General features: G+C 45.2%; 1 protein-coding gene across 7 annotated transcripts in view; it reads right to left on the reverse strand.

Annotated features, from left to right (window-relative positions):
- Positions 1 to 17,254, reverse strand: part of KLHL29 (kelch like family member 29) — a 1,368,521-nt gene that overhangs the window by 352,350 nt on the left and 998,917 nt on the right. For all 7 annotated transcript variants that reach the window (XM_063915305.1, XM_063915307.1, XM_063915304.1 and 4 more), the window contains 2 exons: positions 16,413 to 16,560; positions 8,947 to 9,495 (listed from right to left, as the gene is read on the reverse strand). In XM_063915305.1, the coding sequence (XP_063771375.1) occupies positions 8,947 to 9,495; positions 16,413 to 16,560 (697 nt within the window). The remainder of the gene's footprint in view (positions 1 to 8,946; positions 9,496 to 16,412; positions 16,561 to 17,254) is intronic.

Genomic DNA, 17,254 nt, shown 5'->3' on the forward strand with positions numbered 1-17,254 from the left:
CTTAGCGCTGTACTAGAGTTCAGGGCGCATGCGCAGGTCTCCAGGAAAATGGTGCGGTAACAATTTTCCAAGTGATTTTTGTACTGTGCACGCACAAAACGCCAGGAAGATGGCCGCCGCACCATTTTCCCAGTGATCTGTGCAGCGCTGCTGCCGCCGATGCGGGACACTGGAGGGGTAAGTATTCAAGAAATGGGTGCAGGGTGTGCCGTCTGGACCCAGGGGTCCGTTTGCACAGCACACCTTGCGCCCGTTATAAGTATGCCACTGGGACAAGGTGACATTACATGCTCTCTTCTGGATAAAGTGAGAAGTGGAGTAGAGGTAGAAGTGGGTCAGTGGCTTTGCCACTTCTTTTGCCGGCCAGTCCCAACAAAGTACAATGATCACTGAAAAGTTGAGAACAGAAGCTAATATGTGGTTCCAGTAGCCACAAAATGAGAGCTTGATAACACTATGGGGGAGATGTACTAAACCCTGGAGGAAGATAGAGTGGAAAGAAATAAAGTACCAGCCAATCAGCTCCTAACTGCCATGTTACAGGCTGTGCTTGAAAAATGACAGTTAGGAGCTGATTGGCTGGTACTTTATCCCTCTCCATGGTGTAGTACATCTGCCCCTTTAACATTGAAGTACCAGGTAAGAAATGGGCTTTCAGGCACAGCTACGTGGAGACTGTGGTGAAGCTGATCTAATGAGTTCTTACTTACACTTACTCAGAGGGCTTGATTCAGAATTGGACGCAAGTGGGGTCGAAGTTGCGTCTTCAGAAACAGCTGATCTGAGATTTTATGCAAATGCCACAGGAGCCGTCTTTTGTAAAAAGACGACCAGTGTCAGTTTCTCAGATCCTGCTTCGGAAGATGCAGTACTAGATCACCATCACGACATATGCAGCAAACAACAGCCTGGGGCAACCCTAAAGTTACCCAGAATGGTCACTGCCAGTGGTGGCTCCAGAGATGAGTCTGCAGCACAGTCCAAAGTTCAAATAGGGGAACCACACCTACTGCCAGTGAGTCCCAGCCGGCGATGTATGCGTCCGGAGCTACAGCACCATTGCGGTACACACGCACTGCGACTTAGGCTCATGCCCAGTAAAGAAACCATCAGACAACTGAGGCCGATTCAGTCCTGCACCCGAGTGTGAATCAGGCCCTGAATACAAATACTCAATTCCATTGTCCTATATATACCCCAGTCCAGGAATGTGCATCAGCAACATAATATAGATGAAACTTTTTTTTCTAAAATAATGACTACCAAAGTGCAATCACATTCAGCTCTATACACAATGTGAAATAATGACTACCAATGTGCAATCACATTCAGCTCTATATACAATATAATATTTAAAAAGTTAAAGCTCTCTTCTCCAGAACAGATGCTTATGAAAGTTTAAAGATAAATATTTCTTGTATCCATATTATAAGTTGCACATACTTTGTTACTGAAAATGATTCTGGATATTATAGTACTCTGTAAGTAGGGTAGATTCAATACGTGAACACTATAAAGAACAGCAGTTACTGAACAATGGAGAAAACCTATTACTAATGGCATATACAGTTCAGATAAAAGAATACATATGGTTAACAGTCTATAATAAATTATTAAAAAAACTAGCATGGGAAGAAGTATGCTCGCTCTATATGCTGACATATGACACACGTAGGTAAAGTAAATTATGATAATGGTCCTGGCAAATTACTTTATTAATGAAGTAAGGTCCTATGGTGCCAAGTTGTTGGGGATTATGCAGGAATTTTTCTTTGCCGTCTACTGTTTGTTTTTACAAATTAGCCACTTCCCTTATACAATAGGAATTGCTTGCCTACCGCGTTACACTGGAATACATATTGTAATGCTATAGGGATCACTAAATATTTATTTGTACATTCGTGGAAATATACAACTGACAAGTCTGACACTTAATTTGGGATTTGCATGGAGAGAGCAAATACAACTAAGTACTGCCAAATCCAGGCGGTACCTGGTATAATTACCAAAGGTAACAAATGAGAGCTCAAGGCGGTGATAGGGCTTTTCTTGCTTCAACCTGTACTTATAAAGGGTTACCGCTGGCAGTAACTCTGCTATTTCTGGTGAGAATCCTACTGGTGCTTACTATTTGCAACCGGAATGGAAAAAAAAGGTACAGGTATAGGAGCACTGATGACTGGAATGCCCAGTGGTGATAAGGCATGAGGCACTCAAGACTGGTACAATAGCAAGGCAGGTTGCACAGATGTAAATGTGACAGGAATGACTGGATGGTAGAGAGGCAAGAGGCACAGGTAGAGCTGAACCAGGCACAAGAGTTCCAGAGTCAGGAATGACTGGATACCAGGCACTAGGAGCTTGCTAGAATGCAGTTTCTGTACACAGGGAATTTCAGGGAGCCAAACAGGTCCAAGCAGCTATGCAGGCTAGAACTGAAGCTCTGGCAATGAGAAGAGGAACTGAAAAGGGTTTAAAAAGCTTACTCAGCTGCTGACTGGACTTGGTCACGTGGCTAAGCATTTAAAGTGTGGGCATATGCAAACCTGTATTCCCAAATACTGACTGTCATCAGAATGGCAGGTCCAGCGTCACATAAGCGACCTTGCCCGATGGCTCTGCTGAAGAGGCATTAACCAGTGCGATGGACCCTGTTAAATATACGGAAAGGTCCATCGCGTGACACGTCCTGAGAAAGAATATATGTTCAAGAAATAAAAGTTGTTCTAACTTATTATAGCTAATGAGTAGACCTGTATCTATCTGCACTGTCTTATGAAGACCTTGCTAGAGGAACCCACAAGGGATCAACAATTATCATAAAAACTTTCATAATAATGTAAAAGAAAATTTTCTGAAACTAAGGACCTACCATCATAAAGCAACAACTTGAGAAATATTATCACCTACATCACAATGACAGGGATCACGGGTCCCAATAACACCCACCTTATTACCCCAATCACATCAACTGGGCAACATTTATACTAGCCTAATTAGCAAGCAAAGACTATCCATGAGGAAGCCCAATATATAGGGTGAAATGCGTTGTTTATCTAGAAACAGTTTACACTTTTCTCCTCTGCATACTGATCAGAGCAGTGCTACTAGTGTAATTCATGCACAAGCTGACAGAACTAAGGACAAAGCTGGACTTTTACCAGCCACAAGGACTATTGCAAAGAAGACTTATAAAGTGTCCAAACCCTAGAGTCCAGCAACAGGATCACTGTTGATCTTGAACGAGTTCAATCTTTTGGACTGAGTGACTAGATCATATTCATCTACAGCCTAGCTTCCAGGAGTCTAGATTACTTTTCCGGGTATCTGGGAGAGCCACCCAAGATTTGAGAGTTCTCCAATCGTTCCTTGAGGGGAGGCAAGTACACACACGCATATATATATATATATATATATATATACAGGTTGAGTATCCCTTATCCAAAACGCTTGGGACCAGAGGTATTTTGGATATGGGATTTTTCAGTATTTTGGAATAATTGCATCCCATAATGAGATATAATGGTGATGGGACCTAAATCTAAGCACAGAATCCATTTATGTTACATATACACCTTATACACACAGCCTGAAGGTCATTTTAGCCAATATTTTTGATAACTTTGTGTATTAAACAAAGTGTGTGTACATTCACACAATTCATTTATGTGTCATATACACCTTATACACACAGCCTGAAGTTTATTTAATACAATATTTTTAATAACTTTGTGTATTAAACAAAATTTGAGTACATTGAGCCACAGAAAACAAAGATTTCACTATCTCAGTCTCACTCAAAAAAGGCCGTATTTCGGAATATTCTGTATTTCGGAATATGTGGATATGGGATACTCAACCTGTATATATATATATATATATATATATATATATTTATATATATATATATATATATATATATATATATATATATACACTAACTCAAAGTAGTTTATTAAAGGATGCGGTACTGCTCAAAATGCCCCTGCTGTTATAGTAGCACAGGGGTGTTTAAATTGAACTACATGAATTTGAAACCTTCATATACTTTCTACATTGACTACATCCCTGCTACCTATGTTATGTCTGGCTGGGTTGCACATACAGTACTGCTGCCAGGCTTGACATGCAAAATAAACAGGAATAATCAGGTTGTGTCCCCGGAATCCAATATCCCAGGTACACATACAACAGTGTGATGATTAAACAATGGCGGCACTTGTACACTGCACTCAATAAAATAGTCACCCAGAGGAGAAGACAATATGACCTGTTGCAAATGAAAAATGTCAGAAAATGTTCATGTTCCTGGGGAGCCATCAGAGGTTAATAATGAACACACAGTACATTTTCACATGCAAATGAACATAATTTCCTTTGGAGCGAACAAAGTCCTGTAATTAAAAAACAAACGCGGAATTTAAATAAGTGCTCTAATGAACTCTAAAAATATCTGTTCCTACTCCGCACTGATAGGCATGGTCTGCCTTCCTCGCTGGACATCATACAATAATTGCTCATGAACTTTGGCGAGACTTGCGTGTTAAGTCAGACAATGAAATGGAAAGTCTCAGGGATTTAATGAGATGGAACCTCAGGCCCTTTTCAAAAGATCTTATTATAATGCAAGGTGAGCTCTTGAGGAAATAAAGGAACGGGAGTAAGTAGAAGTGGCACAAGTATCACACAAGTGATGCCATTCTGTATTCAAGAGCCTACAAAGAAGTCAGTCGGGCATAGTGCCGAGGGGCAGCTGAGAATGGGTCAATAATATGTCACTTTGCTCCATAGAAACGTGCAGCAAAGTAATGCCTTAAAAATATGTGCGTACAATTCTGCATTTATGTGTGTGCATGCTCGTTCCCAGGAGGTAAGGGGTATACGTAATACCGTAAGTGGAGGGGTTTAAAACCCCCAGATATTTGGTGGTTTTGCCGTACAGACATGTGTCGTTGTCATATGTTGCCTTTTCACTTTGGTGTTGCAATGTGAGTATTTACAGCATGGTGCTAATAGTGCTGTGTTGAGGCAGTGTTACACTTAATCCGCTTTTACACCTGAAATCGCGGGTCGCAGCCGGGAGCCTGACACGGGTGTTACACGGCTGCGACCCGCGTCATCCCCCTTTTAAACCGGAGTCACCAGCCCGGCATATTGCCGGCTTGGTGATGTTGCCGGTGACGCGACGGGGCCGGCGCTTGGAGATCACATGATCTCCAAGCGCCGCCTGCACATAGAGTGTTAACGGGAAGCCGGGTCGCATCAACCCGGCTACCGTTTACACAGCAAAGTTTGCCGGGTTGAACACGAGTTCAACCCCGCAAACTTCCCGAGTTGGAATACCGGGTCACTCAACCTGGACTATTCCAACTCGACCCTTTTACACCAGTCAGCCACACGGGTTATGCACGTTCATGTGCAATAATAACCCGTGTTGCTAGCTGGGGGTGTAACAGGGGTATTACTGTGGTGTTGGGAAGTTTTGTTAGTAAATTGCTCATTGAGGTTGGGTTGGATGCTTTATCAATATTCTAACATTGGGTTTTGCCAGCGCAGGGTGTATGGGAAAGCAGTTGATTTACCGATGGACACAATACCGACGGCATAATCCCAACAGCCATTGACCGACAGTCAAAATACCTACACGGTCAAAATGGCTCCTTATCATGTGGCTCCTTGCTGGTTAATCTTAGACCCAGATTGGGGTAATGGAGGTGTGAGTTGTGGTGCCTCTGGACTGGCTGAGCTGGATGGCCTTAGTGTGGCATACCTTTACATTCTACTAACACTTTTCACTTATTAATTTTTTAACACTATTTCTCTATTTTAATTGCATTTCATTTTTGTATCACTTTCTCTATAGCTTCGGCTTCCTAAATACTAATTTATTAACACTATAGTTTTTTCACTGGTATGCTACGCTGGGCTTTCTGGCTTATGCTGGTGTTTTGGGGTGCCACACCCTGCACCTAGATATAGCGCTAGGGACCCCAAATATACAGAGACGCCTTGATGTGGCTTTGGGGCTTATTCACACATTTGCGCAAATATGTGTAACAGAGATCTCTGAATTCTATTATTATGATGAATTTATATCTGGTTACGGTTATCATTCAGGGTGCTGGGGGAAACAAATGCCTTTTTTTCTTGCTTAGAAATACCCCTCCCTTTCGAGCACCTGAATGATATCACTAAGCTAATTGAGCATCTACCAATATATATGTTTGTTGTGAGAGGCAGAGAGGTTCCTGCATTAGGAGGAGGTGCAGGCCCTGACATGCCACATGGAGCATTATGGGGTTGCTCCAAGGTAGGTAGCTCTTAGCTTAGACATATTGTAGTAAGGAGCCATTATCATGTGGCTCCTTGCTGGTTAATCTTAGACCCAGATTGGGGTAATGGAGGTGTGAGTTGTGGTGCCTCTGGACTGGCTGAGCTGGATGGCCTTAGTGTGGCATACCTTTACATTCTACTAACACTTTTCACTTATTAATTTTTTAACACTATTTCTCTATTTTAATTGCATTTCATTTTTGTATCACTTTCTCTATAGCTTCGGCTTCCTAAATACTAATTTATTAACACTATAGTTTTTTCACTGGTATGCTACGCTGGGCTTTCTGGCTTATGCTGGTGTTTTGGGGTGCCACACCCTGCACCTAGATATAGCGCTAGGGACCCCAAATATACAGAGACGCCTTGATGTGGCTTTGGGGCTTATTCACACATTTGCGCAAATATGTGTAACGGAGATCTCTGAATTCTATTATTATGCTGAATTTATATCTGGTTACGGTTATCATTCAGGGTGCTGGGGGAAACAAATGCCTTTTTTTTCATATTCAGAATACCGACAATTGAAATGTCGACATGTCATCATGCCGACATGCATTTTAATGGAATTTTTGCCCCAAAACAGACTTGTTCATATTTCACTATCCTAGTGGAGCTGGAGGGGGAATATAATAGTGTGCCGAGGATGCGGTAGACTTAGACGGTGTCCATGTCGCCCTATGTTGACATTGACAAGAAACCCCAGAAGAAAAACATGTCGGTATTTCGACATGTCGGCATTTCAAACGCCGGTGTCCAGACTATGTTGGCATTTTGACATGTCGGCATAATTAATGTCGGTATTTTGACCACGTCGGTATTTTGACCACGTCGGTAAATGGCTGTCGGGATTATGAACGTTGGTATTGTGCCCGTCGGTAAATCATACTGAAACCGGGTGTATGGTACTTGCATGCTATATAATTACCAATGTGTGCAGTAGGGGAGGCGGTCGTTAGGTCAACAAGCATTAGGTCGACATACATTGGGTCGACCACTGAAGGTCGACATGGACATTAGGTCAACGTGGACATTAGGCCGACATGTACTAGGTCGACATGCAAAAAGGTTGACATGAGTTTTTCACAATTTTATTCATTTTTTTCATCTTTTTCATACTTAACGATCCACCTGGACTACAATTGGGAACGATAACCTTGCCCGAAGCATGGCGAGCGAAGCGGTGCACTAATTGGGGTTCCTCGTTACTTTACGAAGAAACAACACCAAAAACAGTCAAAAAAACTCAAGTTGACCTTTTTCCATGCTGACCTAATGACCATGTCGACCTATTGCGTGTCGACCTTCAGTGGTCGACCCAATGTATGTCGACCTAATGACCCACACCCGTGCAGTAGGAGGGCGTCTGGTGTGTTTACACTATATATATGTTGTAGCAGAATTGCTGCAGTGTCCTGTGCTGGGTGTGTGACATTTGCATGCATCTAGTCTAATAACCACGGGGCCTGATTCCCAGATGGACAGTATTATGCCATCGGGATTGCGTACATCTCTGAATCGGGCCCGCAGTATGCAGTGCGGAGTGTATGGTATTTATATGTGTCTACTATAATTGCTGTGGTGCGGTACTGCACGTTGTAGCTGCTGCAGTTTCCTTTTCTGTACAATTTTGATTGCCGTCCACATCAACGTTTCCGTGCGTCATCTTAGACTCCTATCACCCAGCTAGAACAATTACAGTCATAGGGGTGTGCACTGACTTTGATTCATGGGTGTATTTGTCCCTTTCCCAATAAATGTAGCTGCATTTTGCTTCTCTACAGCGGCAAAGCAGCCTGAAGCATCTACTATAAACTGTCATAAATAAAATAAACCCCGGGTGTAGACCTCTTACAGGCAGCCCCAGGAAGCAGCATCTTACAGTGATATACATTCCAGGACTTTGTATACTTCCATTAGCCGCCATAGAACGTTATCCATAGTGCTGGGAGTTATAAATCAATTGGCTGACGAGAGAGACGATAAGGTCCTGGTTACTGTAAATTTAATCCTACGAGAAACTGTTGAGTCATGTTAAATGTAAGAGGCTTCTGTATTATGTATTTGGACCGTGGACGTGTTAACATCACAGCCAGTCTCCGACCCTCGTTCGCACGCTTGTTCCGGAAAAGGCACGTTTGCAGATCATGCATTATTGAAACAGGCAGGAGCTATGGGACGCACGCTTCGCTTTAGCTGAAAACCGAGGGGGGAAAAAGAGGAGGCCTTGTTTTAACGTATGCATTTCAGCGGGATACTGGGAGAGGGCGCATCGTCTCTGCTACATCAATCAGACTTGAGGAATTCCACTTACTCTGGCAGACTCAGTAGGTGTCACTTGGCATGAGAAGGAATCTGTTTTTTTTTTGTTTTTTTTGTTCTAGTCTGGAGAATTGCTTTCTTTTTTTGTTCATATTTAATTCATAAATGCTTCTGCGGGGAAAGCAGAGGAGACTGATGCAGGACTCCAAGAAGAGTGAGAAGCATCAAGGATAACAGATCTCCTGTCCTGACCTTTCGGCTGAGCCTGCAACTTTAAGTCAACCGCTCATCACAGTGCGTTCAACCATGTTTTTCGATCAAAAAGAAAAAGAAAGCAGTACGTCGGCTTACCTTTAGGATACCAAGGATCCGTGAACTCATACTTTCCCATGCCAATTGTTCGTAGCATCTGAACACCATTTGTGTTGTCGGGGTTGACCGGCTGGCTGTGAGGGTGCTGTGGGGCTGCTTGGCCGTTTGTAGCCGGTACGCTGTTAGGTAATGCCGCAGAAGGTAGGGCAGGAGGTGGCGGAGGCAGGATGGGGCAAGTCATGTGACCGTTGCCTATAGCAGTGTGTCCAGGGTGAGGGACCTGACTGACGCCGGTCAGAGAGGACATGGCTATAGGCTGACTGTGCCTGTACATTGTCTGGCTCTGTAAATTCACCACCATGTTGTTCAGCGGTTGCGTCGGCTGCTGCTGCTGCTGTAGTTGGTAATGAGCTGTCATTAGTGGAAGCTGTGGGGCAACATGAGGGGGAATTGTGGGTGTGACTCCGATAACGGGAGCTTGGACATTGGCGGCTTGGCTGTATATAGGCGGCTGAGTCATTCCATATGAATGGGCTATAAGGGATGCCTGGGTCGCGGCAGAGACTGTTGTTAGCCACGGAGGAGTCGCTGGAAGAGAGAGAGAGAAATAAAGCCAGTTAGTATTAGAGGAGAGGATTTTATATTACATATGTCAGTGCTTAACTAACCCGCCTCTGCAATGCAACGTCACCATCCAGGACCGCCCGCGAACGCCTTTCCCTCTCAGTCAGGCAGAGGCATTCACATTAGTTAGATGCGATCGCATCTCACTGTGTACACGTGCAGTGTGGCTCATGCGCATGCGCACTGTGCACAAATTCATCAGTATGCGATCACAACACTGAATAAGGTCCTATGTCACATATGTCAGTGCCTAAGGTGGAAGTCACAGAGAGATACAGCCATAGGCACTATGGTGGTCATTCCGAGTTGATCGCTAGCTGCATTCGTTCGCTGTGCAGCGATGAGGCAAAAAAAGGCACTTCTGTGCATGCGTATGCGGCGCAATGCGCACGCGTGACGTACTATTACAACGAACGATGTAGTGTCACACAAGGTCTAGCGAAGCATTTGAGTCGCACTGCTGGCCGCAGAGTGATTGACAGGAAGAGAGCGTTTCTGGGTGTCAACTGACCGTTTTCAGGGAGTGTTCGAAAAAACGCAGGCGTGCCAGGAAAAACGCAGGCGTGCCAGGAAAAACGCAGGCGTGGCTGGGCGAACGCAGGGCGTGTTTGTGACGTCAAAACAGGAACTGTACAGCCTAAAGTCATCGCAAGCGCTGAGTAGGTATTGAGCTACTCTAAAACTGCACAAAAAAACGTTGCCGCCGCTCTGCGATCCTTTCATTCGCACTTCTGCTAAGCTAAAATACACTCCCAGTGGGAGGCGGCATAGCGTTTGCACGGCTGCTAAAAACTGCTAGCGAGCGAACAACGCGGAATGACCAGCTATGTCATATACAGTATGTCAGTGCCTATGGTGGCAGACACAGAGAGATACAGCCATAGGCACTATGTCATATATGTCAGTGTGTAAGGCGGAAGTTACAGAGAGATACAGCCATAGGCACAATTTAATCGCTTATTCATAAGTTTGAATCACTAACTGTCACCAGGTATTGGAGGCAGCCAATGGCAATCCAATACTCGTAACAAAGCAGCCTATCAATTCACTGGAGACATGAGGCTGAAACAGGTCATGGGGCACTGGCCCTGATTCATTTTTGTAAGTAAAGCAAATTATCAAGCAACTGGGCATGTAGATGGGGTAGATGTAACATGTGCAGAGAGGAATTTCTGTGGGGTTTGTTCAAACTAACTCTAAAATGCAGTGTACAAATTAAGCTGTCCAATATCTGTGGGCTACATGCAAAAGCAGACAGTATTTATCCTGCGCAGAAACAATATAACCTTCCCAAATCTAAGTGCAACATGGTTTTGCGCAGTTGCTTGCTTTTTTGCTTTACTTACAAACATGCATCAGGCCCACTATCAAGAAATAATGTTGAAGACATGCCTACGCTATACTGTCATAATATAATCCTTTTAGTTATAGTCTCTATGGCTGCTACCATTGATGTGTGATCTCACTGCAATCAATTGACAGCGGCTTGTGACTGTGGGAGCAGCAGATCGGCATGGACCCTGGGGAGAGAGGACGCACCAGGGGTCACCACTCCCACAAGTGTCCAACTTTATGCCATACACAGCGCCCAGCCCTTCCTGAAGGGTACACTGGCTGACACCTCACTGTACAATACTGGTAACCTGGGGCTGCTGGAGAGACTCAGGTTATCTGCTTGATTAGTTGTCAGTCCAACTTGGTTTTGCTTCTTAAATTATTGCCACTTTGGCTCTGACTCTGAGTTGGGCGGATCTCTGTGCACGGATGTAAATGGCGAGTTTTTGTGTAGAGTGCAGAAGCGAATTTACGCATGTTTGCATTAATCCATCCTATACTGCGTCGGACGGAACTTGGCCGGATCTGTCTTTCCGTGGAATCGGGCGTTTCGGGGCAGAAACTGTGGAGTGACTTGTGGGAGTGTCGTGTATCAAAAGAGTAGTCGCATGGGGATCTCTGGCACATGGCATGGGACAAGAGCAAGAGCCGTTACCAATGGTGATAGCTGCGGCGGCTGGTGTAAAATCAATGCACTTCCAGAGGCACAAACACCCGCAATAGCTCTACGGATTCTCGCATTAGCGCAATGTGGTAAATCTGGTTTCTGCGGCTGCCCGCACCTACAACCACCTTGATTGCGACTCGGAAAATAGGACCTGTGCCTCCACCAGCTTTTGGACAGCATCTTGTAGTACCGTGCTGTCCACCAACAGAGTTGGTAAGCCTGACTTGAAAAAGCGATGAGAAGGGAGACTTTGAAGTTCCAGCCTGTATCCCTGAGACACAATATCTACCACCCAGGGATCCAGGCCGGACGATACCCAGACATGACTGAAGAGTCTGAGTCTCGCTCCCACTGGCCCCACCAACGGGGCGTGCAGTCCACCATCATACGGAGGACTTTGGCGTACCCGAAGGAGGCTTTTGTTCCTGGGAACCTGCAGCGGCAGGTTTCTTAGACTTAATCCGACCTCTCCCAAAGAAGGTATTGGATGTCCTGGCCTTTCTAGGCTTGTTAGGCCGAAAGGACTGCGGTGCAGCTGAAGAGAAGGATTTCTTCAGAGCAGGTGCTGCTGAGGAAAGAAACGGAGACTTAACCGCTGTAGCGGTGGATATCCACGCGTCTAGAGCTTCCCCAAAGAGAGCCTGACCTGTATAGGGTAGGGACTCCACACTTCTTCTGTCGGCCGACCACTGGCGCAGCCACAGTCCCCGACGAGCTGAAACAGACATGGAGGAAATTCCCGCAGCCATGGAACCCAAGTCTTTCATGGATTCTACCATAAAACCTGGAGAATCATGTATGTTGCGTAAATACAATGCAACGTCATCCCTATCCATCGTATTCCAATCCTCAAGTAAGGTAGCCGACCACTTCACTATTGCTTTTGCAATCCATGCACTAGCAATAGTGGGACGTAATATGGCCCCAGAAGCAGTGTACATTGATTTAAGCGTGTTATCAATTTTTCTATCTGCCGGCTCCTTTAAGGCGGTAGATCCTGGAACAGGCAAAACCACCTTCTTTGAGAGTCTGGACACAGATGCGTCAACAATCGGAGGGTTCTCCCACTTTTTTCTATCCTCCTCAGGGAAAGGAAAAGCCACCTAGACCCTTTTAGAGATCTGGAACTTTTTCTCAGGGTTTTCACATGCTTTCTCAAATATAGCATTCAACTCCTTTGACGCAGGGAAGGTTAGCGAGGCTTTTTTATTTTCAGTGAAAAAAGCCTCCTCAACCTGCTCAGGTGTGGTATCATTAACATTTAACACATCCCTGATAGCCTCTATCAACAATTGCACCCCCTTTGCAAGAGATGCAGACCCCCGCAACACATCCCCATCACCATCTGTAGTGTCAGAATCAGTATCCGTGTCGTCTTGTGTGACATGCACAAGCACACGTTTGTGGGGGTATATAACGGGGTGTCCTGAGGTACCAGAAACAGGCCATACAGCCACAGAGTTCTGTAATACCTGGGTTGCAGATTCATTACTAGCAACCCTGTCAGAAATCTGAGAAATCCAAGATTTGATAGAGGAAAACCACTCTGGTTCCCTTGCTGGTATATGTGCTAAACCAGTGCTATCCTGATTACATGGAATGGGATCATCCTGGGAAGATAAATCCTCTGCAGTATATGACACAGTGTCCCTGGACATAGCTAAAGGTGACCACCAAACACACACACACACACACACACACACACACACACACACACACACACACACACACACACACACAGGTGGGGGCAGTCAGAGTTTCCCCCCCAAGAAAGGCAAGAGAGAGACACAGAGATCGGAGCCAACCCACAGTACAGTGCTTTCAGTAAAAGGAGACCTCTTACCAGCGCAGACTGTGTCCCTTAATAGGAGACACAGCCATTTTACAGCCTCCCCTCCCTTCTACAACCCCTTGGTACCGTGTATTGACAGTTGGACCTGCTGTGGAGGGACCTGATCTTCCATCCAGCGCTGTGCAGGCAGGAAAATGGTGCTGGAACGCTGCTGGGTCCGCCCTGAGGAGAAGCCCCACCCCCTTAATGGCGCTGTCTTCCCGCTCTTTAGATATTATACTGGCCTGAGGAAAAACTTGCTGGCTGATATCCGCGGACCCCGACAGACTTTCTGACCAGTGTGGGGGTAAGCGCTGGTCTAGGGCGCCCCTCACAGCGCCGCACTAGGTGCCTCTGAACCGTCCCAGGAGCGCAGTTAGTACTGCGCTCCCTCCCTGTTGCCGCCATCTTCACACCGGCCCCCCGCTTGCAAGGGGTGTCGGTGTCTCACTCACCACTCTTCAGCATCTGTAAGGGGTTGACGGCATGCTGCTGGGGCGAGCGTTCCCCTGTGGCGGAGACCGATCCGACCCCTCTGGAGCTCAATGTCCAGTCAGCAGAGTCAGTGGCTCAGACCCCGCAGGGCGGACACTGCTCCCCCCGTTAGTCTCTCGCTGCAGGATAGGCTGTTGCCAACAGCCTCCTGTAAAAAACCAAACTCTAAAAACAACTTTTCTCTTAAAGTGTTAATGGCTCCTGGTGGATCAGTCTATACCTCATGGTACTAATGTGGCCCCCAGCATCCTCTAGGACGTAAGAGAAACAGCCCTTTAAACCTACGGGCTAACCCGTCGTAATCTTGTCACTGTCTGCCACTCACAGGCTAATAATACATAAGGGTCTACGGGGGTCATTCCGAATTGTTCGCTCGCTAGCTGCTTTTAGCAGCATTGCACACGCTAGGCCGCCGCCCTCTGGGAGTGTATCTTAGCTTAGCAGAATTACGAACGAAAGATTAGCAGAATTGCGAACGGAAGATTAGCAAAACTGCTACTAAATAATTCTTTGCAGTTTCTGAGTAGCTCCGGACTTACTCACAGATTGCGATCAGCTCAGTCCGTTTAGTTCCAGGTTTGACGTCACAAACACGCCCTGCGTTCGGCCAGCCACTCCCCCGTTTCTCCAGACACGCCTACGTTTTTTTGCAAACGCCGGGAAAACGCTGTTGCCACCCAGAAACGCTCCTTTCCTGTCAATCACACACTGATCAGCAATGCGACTGAAAAGCGCCGCTGAAGCCACAGCAAAACTGCTAAGTTTTTAGTAAAATAACTAAGCACATGCGCTCTGCGTACCATGCGCATGCGCAGTTAGCAACAAATCGCAGCATAGCGAAAATCGGCAACGAGCGAACAACTCGGAATGACCCCCCACATGCAGTCCTACACGAACATCAAAGGTATATAAGAATAAAGGCTACGGAACCTCCTATTTACAGGCACTTTACACAATACCATAAAAAAAATCCCTTTATTTCTAACATGCTTAGGCATAGAAATGGTTAACCCTGATACTACCAATAACAACGGCCTGGTCTCCATAAAGAAAAGAGGAACCTATTGGAATTTTCCTCTGTTTGTGCCACCTTCTTATGGTTTTAATAATTCATTTGATTTTAATGATTTTCTAGAGTAATTTATTATTAACTACTTATTATCTATATATGAATGTGTTTGCTTTGTTCATTCATTTTTCTTTCCTATTGGGCCTGTTAAATAGATTTTATTCATCACACTGCACGCAATAAGGATCAATATACGCAGTAAACGTAGCTTGGGAGAGGCCTGTGTTTATTACAGTCCCTTTGAAGGATCCCCTGACCTGGTGACCCTGTGTTCTAGCCTGCTATGCAGCGAGGGGCACCGCTATGCCTCCAGAGTTTGAAGTCTACTCCTAATAGTACGGTACTGTAAGTGCATATAAGACTTTGCTGTTACTAGGATAAATGTGCGCTTCCTGTATTGGAGACCATTATATTCCTCAGCTAGCGCACTCCAGGCATTACTTATCATTACCCTTGGATGCAATAACAGATAATGGTAGGTCCGTGCATTGGAAAAGATTGTACCTACACAGCAGATATTCTGTTATATGTAAGAGCTTCGCTGTACACAAATCTGCTTGACAGGTAAATTTCTCCGGAGGTAGAGTTCCCCTATATACCCATTCCAAGCTCGCTGTAGGTAATCATTAAGGGCTTATACTGTATTTCTAAAGGACATATTTTTCCATGAATATGAAAACGGAATATACTGTAAGACACTAATGCATTACAATACAGGGTGAAGAAGATGTGCACGGTATATGTCATCCTGGAGATATTGCAATGCACTGACAGTATCCAAACCTTTAATTAGAACAAGGATCAATTTGTGCAGCAGCCACGAGGATGGGGCATTACGGAGCATGGTGACAGGGAAATGACACAAGATAATGACACAAAGCCAAGCCCCGGCAACAGGGAATCTGTGTAACAACGCACCGCTCTGTGCTCATTACTCCGGATTTAGGTTCCGGGGCTAGATGTCTTTGTACAAACCCTTGAAATCCACAATGGGAACACGTCGTGCTCATTGCAGTGACGGGAGGGTGTCTCCTGGTCATGCCAATCACAACCAATGAATTGCTATTTCTGGGAATGGGTCTTGGTGTTACTGGAAGAATAGGAGTGCTCGTTAATAATGCACTAATTATTATAATTACTAGCCTGTGTAATTATATATGTGGATGGGGCCATTCTTTTTTGTTTCTGGTGAACTGACAAGGTTTCGGAATGATATGAGATCTTTAATCATTTATTCTAAATAAATACTATAGAACGTCACAGAACCCTCTGGTTGATCTGTGACGTAACCGGAAAGCAAACGGCAGAACGTTACAAGGTTTGACAATATCTATTTTACTAGAGTGTTTTCCACTTCTCTGTGAGGGTTATTCAATAACGTGGCACAATGTGTGCCGGTTGTTTCGTAACCCATAGCAACCCAGCAGGTTCTAGCAATCAATGCTTAGTGGATTTACAATTTACAAACAAAACATTATGCTCACCAGGGTTTTCTCCTTTCCTTGTCTGCTTAGATGGGGGCTCTTCTGTATCCCATGGTGTAGACTGGTTGATTGGGGTCTGTCCCCACCTCACGCTGGTTGCAAGCAACTGTCCTTGTGTTTGTTTCTCGGCCTTGGAAAGTACAGGCGTCTAAAACAAAGAAAACGTAACAACAGCAATTAAACAGGGCTCATTTACTATCCAAACACTTGTGTGGTAAATTTGCATAATGGGGTTTCATTGGTCTAGTGCAAGTTGGGCAATGACAGCAAACATGATTGGGTGATATGAATGTTGCATCGATATGTAATGTCTGAGCAAAACGCATCTCATTTGCAAAACTGTACATTCAGTTTAGACATGATAAAGCAAATGTGAATGAAGCTAATCTTTTATATATTTATATATACTGTACATACGAGGGTTGCGCAATAAGTAAGGTAACAAGACCTATCACGTACAGTATGTACTGTTCTCTATTCCTGTCGAATTTCCTGTCAGGCCGGAGCAGGTAGACCACTGCTTCCCCTCGCGGCCATTAGACTGCGCCTCATATCAGTCATACTGTCCCAGCATCAGTGTAAAATGGCGGGGCTGGCTGAGACATGGTCATACGCTGAGGTGAGTAGTGTCATCAGATTTCTGTGTCTAAAGGGCACATCAGCAGCTGATATTCATCACCTACTTGACGAGGTGTACCACCACCCAGACACCCCCTTACTGAGTGAAGTGGGCGGAGCAGGCAGATGAAGACACGATTTGCGCTGCATCGCGTCATTGTAGCTATGCCAGCCCCCCACCCTATACAATGCACAATATTCTGCCCTCTGCCAGCCCCATCCCC

The sequence above is a fragment of the Pseudophryne corroboree genome, chromosome 4 (genome assembly GCF_028390025.1).
Source record: "Pseudophryne corroboree isolate aPseCor3 chromosome 4, aPseCor3.hap2, whole genome shotgun sequence".
Taxonomy (NCBI): domain Eukaryota; kingdom Metazoa; phylum Chordata; class Amphibia; order Anura; family Myobatrachidae; genus Pseudophryne; species Pseudophryne corroboree.